General features: G+C 36.4%; 2 protein-coding genes across 8 annotated transcripts in view; one reads left to right on the top strand and one right to left on the bottom strand.

The window, feature by feature from the left end:
• Nucleotides 1-19,427, top strand: part of TBL1XR1 (TBL1X receptor 1) — a 167,544-nt gene that overhangs the window by 41,575 nt on the left and 106,542 nt on the right. For 2 of the 6 annotated variants that reach the window (XM_045539706.1, XM_045539702.1), the window contains exon 2: nucleotides 10,167-10,243. The exons of 2 other annotated variants lie outside the window; for them this stretch is intronic. The gene's annotated coding sequence lies outside the window, so the exon portion shown is untranslated. Of the gene's footprint in view, nucleotides 1-3,241; nucleotides 3,259-10,166; nucleotides 10,258-19,427 lie in introns of those variants that run through there. 2 more of the 6 variants (XM_045539707.1, XM_045539699.1) reach the window with 2 other exon arrangements.
• Nucleotides 7,037-7,652, bottom strand: LOC123630276 (cytochrome c oxidase assembly protein COX20, mitochondrial-like). Of its 2 annotated transcripts, none has more exons than XM_045539708.1 (2): nucleotides 7,477-7,652; nucleotides 7,037-7,166 (listed from the first exon to the last, which is right to left on the bottom strand). In XM_045539708.1, exons 1-2 carry the CDS (start codon nucleotides 7,650-7,652, stop codon nucleotides 7,037-7,039), a joined length of 306 nt encoding a protein of 101 aa, XP_045395664.1. The 2 variants fall into 2 exon arrangements, with proteins under 2 accessions (XP_045395664.1, XP_045395665.1); XM_045539709.1 differs by having other exon boundaries at nucleotides 7,147-7,171; nucleotides 7,492-7,652.

The following is a 19,427-nucleotide window of genomic DNA, read 5'->3' as shown; positions in this document are numbered from 1 at the left end:
TTATAGTCTCAGATAGGTCTGGGTATTTCAATAAGTGGCCGTTGATCTTTGTGGAAAGCCAACAGGAAAATCACAGTACTTGTGGTGTAATTATAGAGCCTTGTCTAAAGGGTATTTTGCCTTACTTTCATTCTAGGTTCTGGGTCTGGGAACCTTGAGAGTCTGGTTTTTTTCCATGTTGGTGGCTTATGTCCCCTTTGTCAGGCCTCTCTGTATGCCATAGTTGATTGTTTGTATAGATATAGGGTCAGCAAACTTTTTCTCTAGGGGGCCAGATATAGTATACATAGTCACTGGAAAAAAAAAAAACTACCCAGTGCTGCCATTGTAGTGCTAAAGCAGCATAGAATGTATAATATATAAATGAGCATGTTTGTGTTCCTATAAAACTTTATTTACAGAAATGCAATGGTTCAGATTTGGACCTCGGATTGTAGTTTTCATATTTCTGGTACAGATCACATAATATAGTAGAATGTCCTTTATTATGGTTTTAGGTATGGTTTTAGGGACTTTCCAAGGTTCTTGCAGACAAACAGTTTGGTAACCACGAGACTCCTATTTCTTTAACCTTGCCTGGCACCACTTGATGTTACAACTAAATAATCAGCAAAACCAGACTATGCATTTGATTTTTGGCTTTGAAAGCTTTAGAGTAGGGGTTGGCAAACTGCAGCGTGAAGGCCAAATGTGGCCTGCCACCTGATTTTGTGTAACCTACAAGTTAAAAATGTTTTTCACGTTTTTGAATCATAGAAAAAAAATGAAAAGAATGATGTTTCATGACAAGTGAAAATCATATGAAATTTAAATTTTCATATGTGAAGTTTTATTGGAACATAGCCATACTAATTTATTTATGTATAGGTTATGGCTACTTTTACTTCAGAACAACACACTTGGGTAGTCACAACAGAGACCTATGTATGGCCTTAAATAAAAGTCACTATCTGGCCCTTTACAGAAAATAATTTGTTGACTCCTGCTTTAGAGAATGGAGAAAGATTCTTTTATGTCATACTTAGTAACTGCCTTTTTGGTCAGTGCCATGAATCAAGAATTTATACTGTGAATATGCCTCTCTCTCTTTCTTTTCCAAACTCTTGGGCTCAAGTGATCCTTCTGCAGGCCCATGCTGCCACCACCCTACCCCTCCCCTATTTTTTTTTTTTTTTGGAGATAGGGTCTCACTCTATTGCTCAGGCAAGAGTGCAGTGGTGTCGTCTTTGCTCACAGCAACCTCAAACTCTTGGTCTCAAGTGATGCTCCCACCTCCCAAAGTGCTAGGATTACAGGTATGAGCCACTGTGCCTGGGCCACTTTTTTTTTTTTTTTTTGAACTCTCTCCAGTGCTATTAGAAGCAGTGGTCCCACTCCACTGTCCTTGTATAGCTACATCATGCCCTTCACAGTTTTCTACTGCAGTCTCCACTTGGTGCCCAAAGCCTTGTTTTCAGTAGGCACTTCATTATAGATGATCACAGCTGATAATTTTGTTACAGCCTGAATGAACTATCAGAGTCCCATCTTATATAATTGTGTCCTCACTGAACTCAAACCTAACCAATTAGATAATTTTCTCATATTCCCATTGCCTTGAAGGTTTGCTCATACACCTACCTCACAGGGTGGTTATAAGAATTGAATGAGATAAATATCGTCCTACATTACTGAATTTTTACTCTGTGCAGGGACTGAGCTAAGTGCTTTTCATACTTAAGAAATAGTTAAGGCTGGTCCGAAGGTAGTGAGTCATCTCACTTGATTATTCACAGTCAGTTACATATTGAACTATTCATTCTACTCTTTCTCCCCTTCTCACTAGTGCACTTGACTAGTAAAAAAAAAAAAAGTTAAAATGCTTAGTATAAAGCCTGCCACATAAGTATTCAATAAAGGTTAGCTGATATTTTTAAGTTTAGGAGTAAATATTTCCCCCAGCATTACTTCATGCACTGTAAAAAAAAAAAAAAAAAAAAAAGCTTCATTAGCCTTTAAAAGTTTTAAAAGTCACATTAAGATTTAAGTGGTTGATAAGAATTAATATTTTTTGCTGTAATACTCCTTTTTTGGACTTATAGATAAATACAGTTGATTTTCATTATTCACAGTACTTATATTCTATAAAGTTCCTATGAACACTAAATTAGCAAACATGGAGCCATTGCTTCTGGGGAAATACAGGGTTAGGTTCCTGCGAGCCTCTGGTCACATTTTTTTTTGTGAACTAATCAGTAATAATGTTTTTTTTTTTTTTTTTTTTTGAAACAGAGTCTTGCTCTGTTGCCTGGGTTAAAGTGCCATGGCATCAGCCTAGCTCACAGCAACCTCAAACTCCTGGGATCGAGCAATCCTCCTGCTTCAGCCTCCCAAGTAGCTGGGACTACAGGCATGCACCACCATGCCTGGCTAATTTTTTCTATATATTTTTGAGTTGTCCAGCTAATTTCTTTCTATTTTTAGTAGAGACAGGAGCTCACTCTTGCTCAGGCTGGTCTTGAACTCCTGACCTTGAGTGATCCTCTTGCATCAGCCTCCCAGAGTGCTAGGATTACAGGCGTGAGCCACCATGCCCAGCCAATTACAATGTTTTGTGTGTTTCTGTGTAAACACCTTATTTAATATATATTCATTCATTAACATTGCACTTAGAGCCAACAGTGCTATAACCCATTTATGAACAAAGCTTATTTGCCACACATATTTTCTATATAAGGTACATCACAGCCTTCTTGCACTTAGCAACACTAGATAGCACTTTAGCACAATGCAACACACAAATGCAAAAATGTGGCATTGAAGAGACCACACAAAGACATTTGTTTACATGTGATGGCTGAAACCAGAAGGCAGAATGCTGCCTTGTTTGACCTCAGCTGGGTAAGTGTGTGATGGGCAACTCCAGTTTTTCTGCATTCTGTGCATGTCTGCATATGACCTGAAAAGTGCCACAAGTATTAATTTTTGGGTTACTTATAAATTTTAGCAAGCAGGCAAATGCACAAATACAGAATCCACGAACTAATGAAGATGCTACTAACATCATTTTTACCTCATGTTTTATTTATTTATATTTTAATTTTAAATAAAAATATTTAGATTTAATTTTATTTATGTATTTATTTATTTTTAGAGACAGGGTCTTGCTCTGTCACCCAGGCTGGAGTGCAGTGGCACTGTCATAGCTTACTGCAGCTTCTTAACGCCTGAGCTCAAGTGATCCTTCTCTCTCAGCCTCCTGAGTAGCTGGGACTGCAGGTATGTACCAGCACGCTGGCTAAATTTTAAAATTTTTATTCCACTTTTTAAACTCATTTTTAATTGTGAAATACACATAACAAAATTTACCATCCTAACCATTTTTAAATATACATTTCAGTAGTGTTAAGTACATTCATGTTGTTGTGCCACCATATCTCCAGAACTCTTTTTATCTGGCAGAACTGAAACTCTGTGACCATTAAAGAGCAACTTCCCATGCCTCCCACTTCCCAGCTACTGGCCACCACTGTTCTTCTTTCTGTCTTTATGAATTTGACCATACAGTGTTTGTCTTTTTCATTACAGTTCATCTATGTTGTAGCCTGTATCAGAATTTTTTTTTTATTTATGTATTTATTTTTATTTTACCTACACCTTCATTTTAGCCCAAGAATTTGGTTATTTTTAGGCTGAATAATACCCCGTTGTATATATAGACCACATTTTGTTTATTCATTCATCTGTTGATGGACACTTTGGTTGCTTCCACATTTTGGCTATTGTGAATAATGGTGCTGTGAGCATGGATGTATAAATATCTTTTGAGACACTACCCCCCCCAGCAGTTTATCTTTTATATGCCATATAGATGTACTATAAAAATAAGTGAACCAACCAAATAGAACAGCTGTATACAATAAAGTGACTTGTAAAAGTTCTGTTTGAGCTCATTTAATTCACTGAAGGCAGCTGTTGTTAAGAGTTTGGTGTATAACTTAGTAAATGTGTTTTGTGTGCTTTCAGATGTGTATAAAAATGGGAAAAATTTTTAATATGGCTTACTTATATATGGTTTAATAGCAATTGGGATCATACGCATACTGTTCTGTTGACTTGGTAATCTAATATATTGGGGATATTATCTTATTCTTAATGGCTACCTAGTATTCTAATTTCTGCATATACCATACTTTTTAGAAATCAAAGTCAGTTTTTAAATTATTTAAAAGTAATGCATGCATGTGATAGAAAAACTCCAAATAGTACAGACTGGTATGAACAAAACTACGAATATCTTTTCCTCCTCCCTCCCCCATACTGCTAGAGGCAGCCGCTGTTAACAGTTCTGTTTATTTCTTGCTTGCTTTAGTTACTTTAAATAATAAATTATACCAGCGACTCTTATTTCTTGATAGATTAACCATAGGATACATTTTATGTGAAAGCTTTGAGGAAGTTAATGCTTTTATTCTTCCTTATATTTTCTTCCTCTTTCTAGCTTTAAAAAATATATTATTTTTAACAGGTTAAGGATTATAGTTTGCAACTGATTAGTTTTGTAACTACCCCCCTCCATGGGATGATTAAAAATTGGAAAACAAAGTTACTAATTGTTATGACTTATTTATTATGTAATATTTATAAGGAAGGAAATATACTGTGTTATTAAACTTTTGCTGTTAAAGGAGAATCTCTCATTATCAATGACAAGTATATCCTGTTTTGTTTTTCACTTGTTATGTCTGGTTCATACTCAGCTGCCACTGTTTCTCTTTACCTCATATTGTGTGTTCTTGAGTCCCTTTTTTGTTTTGCTGTTGTGCCTTTTCAGTTTATTCATACGAGTAAAATTTTAATTCTTGAATGTCTGAAATGTCTTTGTTTTGACTTGATGATAAATCTGACTTGTGAGAGCAGTGCTTTTTAACCTTTATCATGTCATGATATAAATCTTTTAAATTTGACAACTCATTTTTCTCTAGCTCTTGGAAAGTTTAACTTGCCCCTTTTTTGATTACTCTCCATCTCTCTTCACTTTTGAGTGCCTTATGTAAGTGGATGTTGGACTCCCCCTAGACTGTCACATTTTACTTTTTTACTTACAGTTTTTTTTTCTTTACATTCTGTGAAATGGTGTCATAGATAAATAATTTGGTGTTTAGTCATGCCCATTTTATTAACTACACTTACTTTTTTTATGCTTTAATGATTTTCAATAGCCATTACTGTTGCTTCTTTCTTAAATATGGCCTACTTTTATTTTGCGTTGTTTTCTTCAGTCCCTCTGAAGATATTAGTGAGAATTAAAATATGTTTTTCCTAGATTCTATTCTCTCTGTTAACAATTACGTCTGTTCATCTCGCTCCTTCTCTTTTATTCTATTAGGTTTTGGCCTGTATTTGATAGATTTTTGGATAGTATGGGCGGTTGATGTGTGTTTTCTGCTGCAGCATGTAGTTCTTTTTCTGTGTGGCTTCTCTTTTGAATGGTAGTTTTGGCGATAGGTTCGGTGAAGTGGAGTCAGGAGCATTGTGGACCAGCAGTGCCCCTTCTATAGAATGTGGGTGAGGAGTCAGCAGGCACAGTGGTACCCTATTCCTTGATAACTGGTGTCTTTAAGTACTTCAGAGGGGCCAGTGCTCTGGTGTATTTCTGCTCTTGTTTCATTTTAATCTAAATCTTTTCCCTGCCATTTTGGTGGGCCTTGGGAAGGAAGAGCCATAGATATATTTATTCAGTCTTCTGCCTTGAATTGTAGTTGACTGATTTGTGACTAATTCTAAAAGTCCCCCAACATATTTTTCTCTTAACCTGGATCATTTCTTTTTGCATAGTGCCTTAGAAGAATTCATACATTATCTCTTTGCTCCCATAACAAAGAACACTTTAATTTTCAGTGTATGCCATAATGCCCACTGCTGTTCTCTGGGCTTATGTCCTCTTATTGAAGAAAGCATGCATAACTGTAGTCATATTGCTTGCCATCACCTGCTGAATGCTCTTTTTGTGTATAAGGTTATACATGTGAGTGAACCCATTTTTTTTTTAAGAGACAGTATATATCGGAGAATATTTATCTAATCACTCATGAAAATGGTCAGAAAACTGACAAAATTGGGCTGTTACCTTTAGTGAAGCATAGCAAAGCAGGGAAACATTTTTGAAAATGATTTAGTAAAAGCCCTGGGGCGGGGAAGGGATTGTAAGAAATAGTTCATTTTTCTTCTTTGCCATCTTAATGGTTGTGCAATGTAGTTTTGGAATATACTTTGTCAGTGGGGAAGACAAATGCCTTTTCATGTAACACCTTTTAAGCCTTGTTTATTTATCTGTTTATTTTTGGTAATATATTTAGGACATGGTGATGGATTTTATTGCTCAAATGTTTTAAACATCAGGCTTTTGATGAAAAATTGAGAGGATATGTCAATGCTTACAACAGTAATAAAGACAATGCTTATTTAGGTCCCTGGCTTTTAGACTTTTTATTGCCTGTTATGCACAGTAAGGTACACATTCAACATTGCTGCCTTGTACATGTGTGTGTATAATAAAACTGAAATTAGAGTTTCATGAAGTGGTATTTGCCCTTCATGTGATGTACTTATATTGTTGATTTCATTAAAAAAGGTTATGACCCACTACTATCTTATGCACAAATTGGTTGTGATCTGCAATTTGAAAACCCTTGATTTAGATCTTGATCTTTTGCAGTAGTGGAAAGTTGGAGAAATTTGGATTCAAGTAGACCTAGGTTCTTCTAGCTCAATGGTTTTAGGTAATTCCTTCTTTAAGTCTGTTTTGGCAACTATAAAGTGGGAATGATAATACCTTCTGAGCTTGATTGTGAGAATTAGAAATATTTTTTTTACAACTCACACATACTTTATTTACTTGATTATGACCTTACGGTACATAAAATGTTTTATGTGATTAATATCAGCTTTGTTCTTCTTGACATCAGGGAGTTATGTTTGGTTTTATGTGCTCAAGATTGCTTAATTGCTGCTGTCGCTGTTGGTTTGTTTTCTTTTAGGATCAAGGTGAGTGTTTTCATATAATATTTTTAATTCCTTCTCTGGCAGTTCTTTCCTGTATTCTTTGCTTTACATAATTATACTTGCAATGGAACCTGCATCCTAAAGTCACCAAAATAAATCCTCCTATTCCAACGTCACATGATCTTTTTTTTTTTTTGAGACAGAGTCTCACTCTGTTGCCTGGGCTAGAGTGAGTGCCGTGGGGTCAGCCTAGCTCACAGCAACCTCAAACTCCTGGGCTCAAGTGATCCTCCTGCTTCAGCCTCCCGAGTAGCTGGGATTACAGGCATGCTCTACCATGCCCGGCTAATTTTTTCTATATATTTTTAGTTGTCCAGCTAATTTCTTTCTATTTTTTTAGTAGAGACGGAGTCTCGCTCTTGCTCAGGCTGGTCTCGAACTCCTGAGCTCAAATGATCCACCCGCCTTGGCCTCCCAGAGTGCTAGGATTACAGGCGTGATCTTCTAATTCTAGTTAACAAAAAATGTCCGGGGCCAGCCACAACAGATCCTAATGAACCATATAATACGGAGCCCCTTGCACAGGGAATGTTATCAACATCTAAAATTCCTAGGAGCTTAAATGACTTCCCCTTCCCGGGCTTGCCGGGCTCTGGAGTGGCAGCCATGGGGGCTAGTTGGTGCTCCATCCCCACTCCATAGAAATATTAATATATACAAAGTGCCTAGCAGTGCTAGAAATGATATAGGTATTTAATAGTTGGAGGCCACCCGTTACTGTTATTTTTACTATATGGTAGCTATTGTATTAAGTAGGCACTGAGATTCAAACATTATTTGGGGAAGGTAACATTTTATAACTGCAGAGACATATAGACGTCATTGCCAAACAAGGTGAGAAAGATGTTCGTAACGTATGTAAGAGGTATAGTAACCTAAAGGAGGAAGTCAGGGTGGGGAAATTACAGGTATGCCCTTTTTTTAAAGTTTTAAGGAACACGGTTTCTCAAATTAACTCCAGCTGCAGTTCCTTTAAGGAATGGGGAGGTAAGGAAAAACAACAATCATTTTAAAGCTGTGAAGCCAGATATTTCAGAGAATTGCAGCACTGTTTTGATCATAACTGATTGTTTTTACTTTCTGGCTTTATGGATAATTGGCATGTGTTCTAGAATGTAACATAGTCTTAGAGACTCCATTATCATGGATTCCTCTTTGTAGCAGCAGTACTCAGCTTCCAAGTCTAGTATTCTGCCGTTATAACTCAGTTCTCTCCCTCTGTTCTCTCAGTAGACCACCTCTACTCTTCACTGCTTTATGGTTCCTGCTTGTTGCATTGTGACTTGTGCTGATCTTTTTCACACTCTTGTTTTCATGACTCCTGGTTTTTTGATTGAAAGCAACAGAAGCAGAGTCTAGTTGGGTGAAGCAAAAAAAATAGGAGGACATGTGGTAATTCGTGGTATTTAATAAACCCTGAAGAACAAAGAATCTAGGTTGTAGGGAATCAGTGGGCTGACTTGGCAGTGGTTAAGAATCAGTTTTAATTATTTTCCTGTATAGTTTCTCTCTCTTTGTATGCACCTGTCTAGGACAGTGTCTGATTTGCCTCACTTGAGTTATGTTTCCATTCTTTGGCCAGCGGTGGACACAGCCCAAGACTGTGCAGAAGAAGCCGTATAGTTTCTCAGAAGCAGAATCAGAGGACTAAAAACAACAGACATCCAGTACAGTGTTACTCATAAAATAATATGCATATATTATTTTATTCAAACTCCAGAGAGAAGATAGTATGGTTCTTAATCATTATCTAGTATATAGTATGTTTATTGGGCACATATGTGGTGTAAAAAGTGAGCAGAACTTTGGAGTGTGTGACAGCTTGCAGTATGTATCTCGAAACTAGGTCATATGACGGGAGAGAGATAATAAAGATGATATCGACCCAAGGATTTTGGGTTCGATTATTTTAAGCTGTGAAATTACATAATCATATTTAGAACATTCCCTCTGGAGGCATTATTAGTGGTGGAGTGAGGAAAGGGCTATGTGAACAGGCAAAGGCAGCCAGCCAGGACAGTAAGAAAGCTGTTGGAATAGTTGAAGTCCACATTTGTGAGGCCCTCTGTGATCTGGCCCCACCTGTCTCTTGCCACTCTCTAGCCATGCTTATCTTTTGCTCGAATCAAATTTATTCTCGCCTCAGCCTATACACTTGCTGTGGTTCTGTCTGCTTGGAATTTTTTTACTCCTCATCACTTGCATGGATTCTTGTGATTTGTACCTCAGGTCATATGTCCCCTGTGCCTTTCCAGGCCGTATTCTGTAATCGCATTGCCTCTATGGGTTTTTACAATCATATCATTCAATTTAATTTTTTCATCAAGTTATTACAGGTTTTTTGGATCCACTAATGTTGGCAATTAGACAAAATTTGATTGCTATGCAAGACCCACATAACCCAAAATAACAGTGCTGATCAATCTGTAGTTTATTGCTGCAAAAGGATATACAGTATAGCAACTGCTTTAAAGTAGGGTTTGGCATCACAACCAAAGGCTGCCTCACAGCAATGGATCTGAAGAGGCTAAGCATGAGCTCTACTTGTCTTCCATATGTAGAACGATGTGGATATCTTCTCTCTTAGATCAGGATCACTTATGTGTATAGAGAACACATTGGAACTAGGGTTCTTGCCATGGAGTCTCACCGGGGTTGGGGGGGGAGGGCTTACATCCTGCTGGCCACATAGCCAGCCCTTTGGAGGTCTTGCCAAAACCAGGTGCAAACCATTAATCTCACAGTTAACAATAAACAGTGTCAACAAACTGGTACAAATAGGCCACAGCTCATTGGACCCATGGTTTCATAGCAGCATTGTAAATCAGTATGTTTTGTGCTTTGACCAGACATCAGTGCCATGCTGGTACTTCTCTTACTTCAAAAATATACTTAGGCCAATTCCAGGCCTTCTGGGATTAACCCTCAGAGTGCTTTTTATTTACATTTAAGAAAAAATCGTCCACTAGAATATAAATGTTAGGTAGAGCAGGAATCTTGTCTTTGTGGGAAGATGTCAATACTTTGATTACATGTGTTTAAGATTTGATGAAGTGTATTCAGAATGGCCAAAAGTGTCTCGTGTCTTGTACATTTAAGTTTGTTTTCTCCCCAACTTTTAGGTGTGAGACTAAGTATCTTCAGAGGACCAGGCACTTTATGCAGTGTTGAGGTCAAGAGGGCAGCAAATGATAAGAAGGTATGGGTATAAAAGTGAGTGTGATTCTGTTCCCCCTTCTTGTCATTCCTTCATTTTTTCTTGACTTTCCTGTAGGGGTCTTTATGATTAGACAAATAAGGTAGTTTTACTTTTTTTGTGTGTGTTTCATGTCTTTGAGGTGGAGTTAGACACTCAAAGTATTTTCTATAACGTATCTCCTACAAAGAGAATTCTAATATTTTATCAAGTAAGTCAGGCAGTAATAAATAGCTACCATTTTTTTGAGTGCCTTTTATTTATTCACCAAACGTTGTGGTAAGTTTTTTTCATGCACATTATTTCTGATGCTAATGAGGACTTCATAAGGTGGGTAGTAATATCCCTATTTTATATAAATGTAAATCTGAAGCTCCAAAGTTAAGTACTATTCTCAAGGGTGGTTTTTTGTTGTTATTGTGTTTTCTTCCCTCCCTCCCTCCCTCCCTCCCTCTCTCTCTCTCTCTCTCTCTCTCTCTCTCTCTCTCTCTTCTTTCTTTCTTTCTTTCTTTCTTTCTTTCTTTCTTTCTTTCTTTCTTTCTTTCTTTCTTTCTTTCTTTCTTTCTTTCTTTCTTTCCTTCCTTCCTTCCTTCCTTCCTTCCTTCCTTCCTTCCTTCCTTCCTTCCTTCCTTCCTTCCTTCCTTCCTTTCTTTCCTTTCTTTCCTTTCTTTCGTCTGTCTTTCTACAGGGTCTCACTCTGTCACCTGGGCTAGAGTGCAGTGGTGTCAAGCAATCCTCCTACCTCAACCTCCCAAGTAGTTGAGACTACAGGCACACACCACCACACCTTCCTAATTTTTCTATTTTTTGTAGAGATCTGGGTCTGGATCTTGCTCATTCTGGTCTCAGACTCCCGGCATCAAGCAATCTTCCCTCCTCAGCCTTCCAAAGTGCCAGGAGTACAGGCGTGAGCCAGTATGCTGGCCCTCAAGAGTGTTCTTATTGATTACTTGGTAGAGGTAGATTTGGACCTACATCATTCTGGCTCCAAAACCAGAGTTCCTCCCATTGTACCATGTAGTAAAAGAGTCAGGAACCTCATAGTGAATGCTAGCTAGCATAACCTTTGAACATATAGTGGTAATATAGGTGAGAAAAAAAAATTCAAAGTTCTACCTCTTACAGCTTTCTGATTCCAGAATAGCAGTAACTTTTAGGGGCTCTGTCTTATCTATTTCTGTTTCCTTTTATTTTGCATTTAGAACTCTCTCAGTTATCTTTTATTGGATTCTCACCAAATTGTCTTAAGATACCTTGACTTGGATGCCCCTGATTTCCTGAAGTTCTCCTTAGTATATTCTCCGAAACCTGGTTTCTGTTCCATTGTGCCACTGGCCTCACAGTAAGCCTCCCCGATTTAATTCCGTAGTACATCTAAACCCCAGTGTGGGGGCATTTGCTTTCAAAACATTTCTGTTAAATAGATGGCCCTTCTCTAAGGAGTTATCAGCAGTTATTTTAGTCTAGACTCTGATCATCTCTTTATGGGTCTCTATTTTTGTTTTTCTTTTCAGTAATTATTATGTAACTTAATTGTTTCGAACAGTTGAACATTCTGTATGGTTCAATGTTTAAAATGTATAAAAATGTATACAGTGAAAAATCTTTCCACACCTGTTCCCTAGCCACTTGGTTCTCCTCTCTGGAGCAAACCAGCATTATCAGCTTTTCCTTTCCTTTCTTTGCCTTTCCCATGTCCTTCCAGAGGTGACGTTATTATATATAAACAAGTATATGTTCTCTCCCAATTTCTTTTCCAAAAATATTGTAGTATAGTATGCACACTGTTTTGCCTCCCCACCCCCCCCCCCTCCTTGATAGCCTGACAGTATATCCTGATGATCATGCCCATGTCACCATCTGAAAAGTTTCTTCTTCATTCTTTTTTTGACTAATATTCTTTGTAATATTTCCAGGCCTCCTATTGATGTTATTCATTTGCTAATGCTGCAATGAGTAACATTGTATATAAGTTATTTTGCACGTATGCAAGCATATTTTGAAGGATAAATTTCCCATAGTGGAATTTCAGGGTCAAAGGATATATGTATTTTAGAATTTCCCTGCCAGGTTGTCTCCATGGAGGTTGTAGTAATTGACACTCCTACCAGCAGTGTGTGAATATTAGAATACTGCAAAGTGTTAACAGAACTTTTTTTAGCCTTTACCAAATTGTTAGGTGAAAAATGGTATCTTGTATTTTTTTAAAGATACACTTTTCACTGTGATATACATAATACATAAAAAGTGTAGCTTCATGACTTTCACATATTGAACAAACCTGTGTAACTGCTACCCCAGTCATTGCTCCATCCTTGGCTCTGTAAGGTAACCATTATCTTGATGATACATCTATTCATTATTTTTATACTTTATATAAATCATACAGTATATGCTCTCTTTATGGCTTCTTTTGCTTAGCATTATATCTGAGATTCATTCAGATGATATCAGTGAAATCTTAATTTGCGCTTCTCTTACGAGGAGGTTGAGCACCTTTTAAAGCTTAAAGCTTTAAAATTTTTGTTTTCCGTGAGCTGTTTATTTCCTGTATCCATGAGTAGAGGATCATTTTCTTGTGTATCTCTTTATGTGTAAAGGAAGCTAGTTGTTTGTCTGTGATATGAGTTGTAACTATTTTCTTCATTTAGTCATGCCTTTTGATATTGCATATGATGGTTCTTGCCATGATAAATCTTTAAAAAAATCGTAATATAATGGCCATAATTTATTACGGCCATTAAACTTTTTTCCCAATTATATTGTTTTCCTCAATGGGTCTGCTGTCTTCTGAGCATCCTATAACTCTTGTAAAATTACAACTTAATGTCAACAAAGATGAAAGTGCAATAAATAAAAAGATAACACTGCAAGTGAAATCTGAATCACATATAAATGAAGTTATAGAAGAAATAGTTGACCAGGGGAATGTTGTCACTGTCATTGGTTAAGAAACTCTTGGTATGCAGCTCGAGAGACTTAGTGAAGGTCAACTTACGGACGTAAAACGAGAAAAGTGATTATGATGAAAAGGACGATGGCCCTGGAAGAAGTGACACTGACAAAAAACTTCAAACCAAAGGAACTCTCTTTCAGAGATATTTCATGACATTGAAAGTACAAAACATAAAATGTTAGAAGCTGGTCCCAACTTAGAAAGTTGTACAAGTCCTTAAGATTTATAATATAAAAGATTCTTGCTCTGTATCATAAGTTACACAATGAGAAAAAGATAAATGCTGTTCAAAGTACTTGACAAGTTATTTACAAAGAACTGAAACAATTTGCAATGGTTTTAAGTTACAGTATACCAAGTGAATATTAGTTTTACAATATTTTTATTTTTCTACATATTTGTAACTGATAGAGAGTTTTTAATATTTTGACAAAATTTGAAAGGTTATGGAACAATTCCCACTGATAAAGATCACTTTGCTTGGTTTCAAATCTCGCTTGATCACTTTTGTAGTCCCTCATTACCATCCCAAAATGAGGATTGCCTAGATATGTTTAAACAATAACAACAACAAAAAAAAAGAAACAAAACAACAAAACCCGAACTCCTTAAATTGACTTAATGTTTCACACAGTGGTCCTGTCATTGTTTGTTCTGACCTTTGAGTCTATTACAGGTTAAACAGAAGTGCATATTTGGTATGTTTTTCTTGTACTTAGGATTTGAGTTTCTGAAGCTGCTCTAGATCTTATTTCTTCCCCAAATTGTCAGATACAGATACTAATAACAACAGTAGTTTTGTTTATTTTTTGAGCACCTGCTATACACCAGGCACTGTGTTAGATATTGGAGTATTTAATGTTAAATAACATTGTCTCCCTTTTTTCTTTTTTTTCCTTCACAATCTACAAAGGGCAGCTAGATAGAAGATAATACAATGGAGTTATATAGAAATATCATAGAACAATTATAGTTACTGAGAATTTCAAATTATTTTAAATGCTTTTAAGGTGTTGCTGAATTTTGTGCTGTTTTCTGTGGTGTTAGAGATACCATAAAAGAATGATTATTGGCTGGGCGTGTTGGTTTACTCCTGTAATCCCAGCATTTAGGGAGGCCAAGGCAGGAGGATCACTTGAAGCTGAGAGTTTGAGACTGGTCTGGGCTACATTGTGAGACCCCATCTCTACAAAAGGTAAAAGTATTAGCCGGGCATGGGCACACACCTGTAGTCGCAGCTACTTGGGAGGCTGAGGAAGGAGGATCCCTTTGAGCCCAGGAGTTTGAGATTGCAGTGAGCTGCTATGTTGATGCCACTGCACTCTATCCTGGGCAACAGAGTGAGGAGGAAAAAAAGATCTTGGTTTCAAGGGAATTGTTGAGAACTGTATACACAGGTTGAGCCTGTGTGTATAGGTCAGGCAGCAGCATGTCGAGATACATGCCATAACACTAACATTTGTAATCTAAAGAATTATGGAAAGAATTATACTTGAGCAGCAGGTCCTATATTGATTATAATCTGTCTATGGCAGATTAATCTTTAAAACAAATAGCCTAGTGTTTTTATTCTGAATGTATTTTATGAGAAGTAAACTACAGGTTAGTTGACCAACTGAGGAGTTATGTTGTAAGTTATTGTTGAAACTAGATTCTGAGCCTCCCATTCTAGTGTTGTTGTTCCTAAGCCTAAACCTAAATGGTTAAATATTATAATTTAACATTCCACATAATTATTTGAAAAGGATTTGATTTTGATATCATTTCTGTGTAAAAGCTTGACTATTGTGTGTTCCTTTTTTTCTGGGATGAAATACGGATATATTGATTTTAATTATTTACTAAACATGTATTTATTCAATATTTATAGTGAACTTGTTCTAAGAATTCTAAGGGATATGAAAATCTCTGACAATAGACTACCATGGAGTTTAGTTCAATAGATAAGTCTCAAATATGAATAGCTAAACAAACAACAACAACATCCTGGTAACTTGTTAAAAATGGCGATTCTTGGCTGAATCCCAGATCTAGCATTTGAAACAGAAAGTCTGGGGGTGGAACCCAGCAGTCTATGCTTTCAAGAAGTCTTTTCTTGTTTTAAGAGCAGTGGGCATTTCTAGTCCATTATTATTAGCTTTTTAAAAATGGGGTATCTGTGTCAGCTTTATTAAGCTATTAATGATTAACAGCCCGTTCCATAATTTAATTACAAGTCACTGTTCTCCAGCTTATTATTTGAATATAAAATCTTTGTCAATTTGAAGGGTGATTTTTTTTTTTTACTTGAAAATTTGAAAATCTAGAAATTGAATAGTTCAGTGAGCTATTTTAATTGTCTTATCAGTGGTAAGAAAATTGCCAGTACTTCTTGGCACATCAAGTATACTGGCTATTGCATTGCCACCTAGAATTTACAAATGAGTTATTGTAGTCATTGGTAATATATATAGAAAAGAGCTATATCCTGATGTATTTTTTCATTCTTGTGAAGTTTTATAATGACATAAGTCAATTTTACATGAAAAATTTTTTAGAAATTCTAATAATTCATTATTTCTAATGAAATTCTAATAATTGAGGAACTGCCAGACTGTTTTCCAAAGTGACTGCATCATTTTACTTTTCCATCAGCAATGTATAAGGGCTTCAATTTCTCATATCCTTGTCAACTCTTATTACTGTCTCTTTCTTGATAGCCATCGTAATTGATGTGGAGTGGTATCTCATTGTGACTTTGATTTGCACTTCCCTGATGGCTAATGATATCGAGCACATTTTCATATACTTATTAGCCATTTGTATATTATTCTTTGGAGGAGTATCTGTTCAGATTTTAAAATTGGTTGTCTTTTTATTATTGAGTTATAATAATTTGTTGTATATTCTAGATACAACTCTGTTATATGATTTACAAAAATTTTCTCCTATTCTGTGGTTGTCTTTTCACGTTCTTGATGGTGTCCTTTGAAGCTAAAAAGTTTAAAATTTTGATGTCAGTTTATTCTTTTCTTTTGTTGCTTGTGCTTTTTTGTCATATCTAAGAAACCTTTGCCTAATCCAAGGTCATAAGGATTTACATATGTGTTTTCTTCAAGGGTTTTAGAGTTTTAGCTCTTACTAATACCTTTAGGTCTTTGATCCATTTTGTGATATATATATATTTTAAAGAGACGTGTTGCATGATGATGGCTCACTGCAACCATAAACTCCTGGACTCATGTGATCCTTCTGCCTCAGGCTCTTCAGTAACTGGGACTACGGACATGTGCCACCACACCCAGCTAATTTTTAAGTTTTTTTGTAGAGATGGGGTTTCACTGTATTGCCCAGGCTGGTCTTGAACTCCTGGCCTTAAGTAATCTTTCTGCCGCCAAAAGTGCTGGGATTACATGTGTGAGCTACCGCACATGACTGTAAATGTTTGTATGATATGAAATAGGGTTGCCACTTCATTTCCTTTACATGTGGATATCCAGTTGTCCCAGCACCATTTGTTGGCCTCAGTTAGGATGATAGATTTTTATGAATGTTTATGTAGACTTTCTTGATCTTATTAGCAGTTGAAGAGATTTTGAGTTTTACTGCCACCCTATTGTCCAAAGTAGGAGCCTAAATTTACTAAGTATTGAAGAAAAAAATGTGAATAAAGCACTGCGTTCCATTTTAGGAGTCTTTTTAAAGAGGACAGAAATTGGAGCAGGTTTTGAAATTATGCTATAAATTTTTAAAATGGGAAGCAGAATATTTGGGAATGAGAGACGGGGGGAGAAAGGCCTTCCAGTAGATTTTCATTTAGAGCAGAGTTAAGCTTGTTTTGTATGGTTCTAGAGCCCATAAGAATTAGTTACAGGGAGATATATATTGAATCCTAGAGAAGAGGGAACGTCCAAACAATGAGAACTGGCTACTGATTTTGTAAAATGGTGCTCATCATCAGAGGTGCTCAAGTGGGGTTGAATGATGGTTGTCATTAAAAGTACAGGAATGATTTCTGGATTGAAACGAAGGTTGTTGAGTTGTTCTGAGATTTCTAGTAACTCATTCAGTTGACTGTGTTATGGTTTCCATTTCCCTATTCTAGTTTACTTTCACATTTGTGAAGATTTTCTCCTCAGGGTTCATCCTTTCCCAGACTTCTATCAAGTATCAGAATGAAAGTGTGGGAAAATTATTGTCTTGAAGGGTTAAATGATAGAAATACTCCAGTTTTTGATTAGCTAAAACCTGGAATATTTATACCACTTGGAGAGGGATTCGTTGTGTTAAAGAGTACCCCACGTGAGGTACTGTGGCAACATTGAAAGTTGAGATGAAAACTAAAAATTAAAGTATTAGTCTAACATCAGTTTTGTGCATAGTTATGATTTGTAGATTGTGGATTGAAAAAAGCTTGCATGAATTGCAGGACAATATAAATTGTGAGTGTAAATGGAATTTTATTGTCATTCTTTCAGGAAAATAAAGATATCTTTATTTTAAGGCTGTAGGTAAAAATATCATTTTTAGTGTGATACCAATTCTCCCTTGGAGTTACTATACATTTCTTGAAATTATTATAGTATACTAATTAGTATTTTCTTTTCCTTTGTTTTTGAAAGGACCACCTAAAGATTGCTACTGTTCAATTTTCTCTGCATGATTCTGGTAGGAGTTAGTAAAGCCTTCCATTTCCCCTCCTCTCAAGTAAAAAAAATGCAAGGCAGGCATGTGCAATATAGGACAGAATGTGGAGGAAATACTGCACATTTCCTATGGCTAACTTTTGCTCATAATGTTTAACAGTACTGTTACTTGAATTTAGACAGGGATTCTCTGTGTTGGAGTCCCCCACCAACAATAATAAGCTATATTGTAATTTTTCACATGCTGATGGAGTTGGAAGATGAAGACATTGTTGATGCTAATTGTTTGATATTTGTGGATGAGCCTGGAAAGGCTAATACTTGTTCAGTAGTGTTTTCTGCACATATGTGAGGATCTGAGCTTTGATTTGCAGCTATAACCACTATTTAAAGAACCTGTTGCTCTTTGCAACTGCCTTATTTAGCCCCGTCTGCCAGAAGCCATTGATCCAAGAGCTCTGCTTTTCCTCATGCTTGACTGTAATAGCTTTATGAAAGCTGGGCCAGCAGAATACAATTTCCAACAATGTGGCTTCAGTGTTGGTTGGTCAGAGATCTTGTCATCTTCAAGGGCACAAGAGTTCAGATTGTACATATAGAGCCAAATTTGATGTCTGTGTTAGAGGCACATCTCATGATAATATTAAGGGCTTTGGGTCATTACTTTGTAATTTTCAGGGTACAAGCTGAACTTCTTGATGCTGTTCTCTCAGTTCTGTCACATCAGCTCTTCTGTGACTCCAGCCAAGAGTGACATTATTATCTAAATTCCTAGATGCTTCGACACAGGCTCACAGTGTTTATGTCTGTCTTGTATTGCAGATTTATGTTTTTATATATCTTATTTTAAAGGAGGAGGCAATATTTTATTGTGCACTCTATAGTACCTAACAGAATATATCCCACTTGGTAAACACACTGTTATGGAATAAGTAAATTTGCTAGTAATGCTCAGAAGAAACATTTTGGTGAATTTATCAACATTGTACAAATGTACCTTAATTTAAGTATGCTTTCTGTTAATGGAATAAAACTTTGCTTATTAGTACTTTAGATTTCAATAGTTCACGGTTTCGCCTTTGCATTGATTAATTGGAATGCTGGGATTATTCTAAATTTCTTCATCTGTGGGATTAGGATGAAGATTGTTCTTGTATTGTGATTCCTTCAAGCCCCATCTCTTCAGGACTTCTAGTAATTTTCTGGTTTTCTATAATTAATGGCTGTTTACTAGTTGCAACTTTCATGGATTTTACATCTTTAGTTAAGAACATTCTAAACCACTTGTAATATCCAAAAGTGTGTCAGACATGAAGGTAGTCTTAACAGAAAAGGCTTGCCTTCCTTAAACCTCATGAGGAGCAGGCTCGGTGGGATTGTGAGAGTTTCATTTCCTCAGTGCCAAAGTGAGCCAGAGTTCAGAGCCAATGATGAAAGGTGCTACATAATCCTGTTAGACCACAAAATTTATGTTAATCACCAGATAAGACCCTTTTCCCTCAGGGAGTTTAGTATTTAAAGAGAAAGTTAATGCATGTAATTTGTAATCTACATGAATTTAGTCTGGTTTTAAAAATTGTACTTTGTGTAAAAAGGCGGCTGTTTA

This window comes from Lemur catta, chromosome 1 (assembly GCF_020740605.2).
Source record: "Lemur catta isolate mLemCat1 chromosome 1, mLemCat1.pri, whole genome shotgun sequence".
NCBI lineage: Eukaryota > Metazoa > Chordata > Mammalia > Primates > Lemuridae > Lemur > Lemur catta.
The sequence above is the reverse complement of the archived record's forward strand: the minus strand, read 5'-3'. Positions and strand labels throughout refer to the sequence as shown.

Coding starts and splice junctions, on each gene's coding strand:
- LOC123630276 (XM_045539708.1), bottom strand. CDS start 7,652: ATGGCTGCCACTCCAGAGCCCGGCAAGCCCGGGAAGGGGAAGTCATTT. Junction 7,167..7,476: donor AGAATTAGAAGATCACGCCT/GTAATCCTAGCA, acceptor AAAAAAAAAAAG/ATCATGTGACGTTGGAATAG.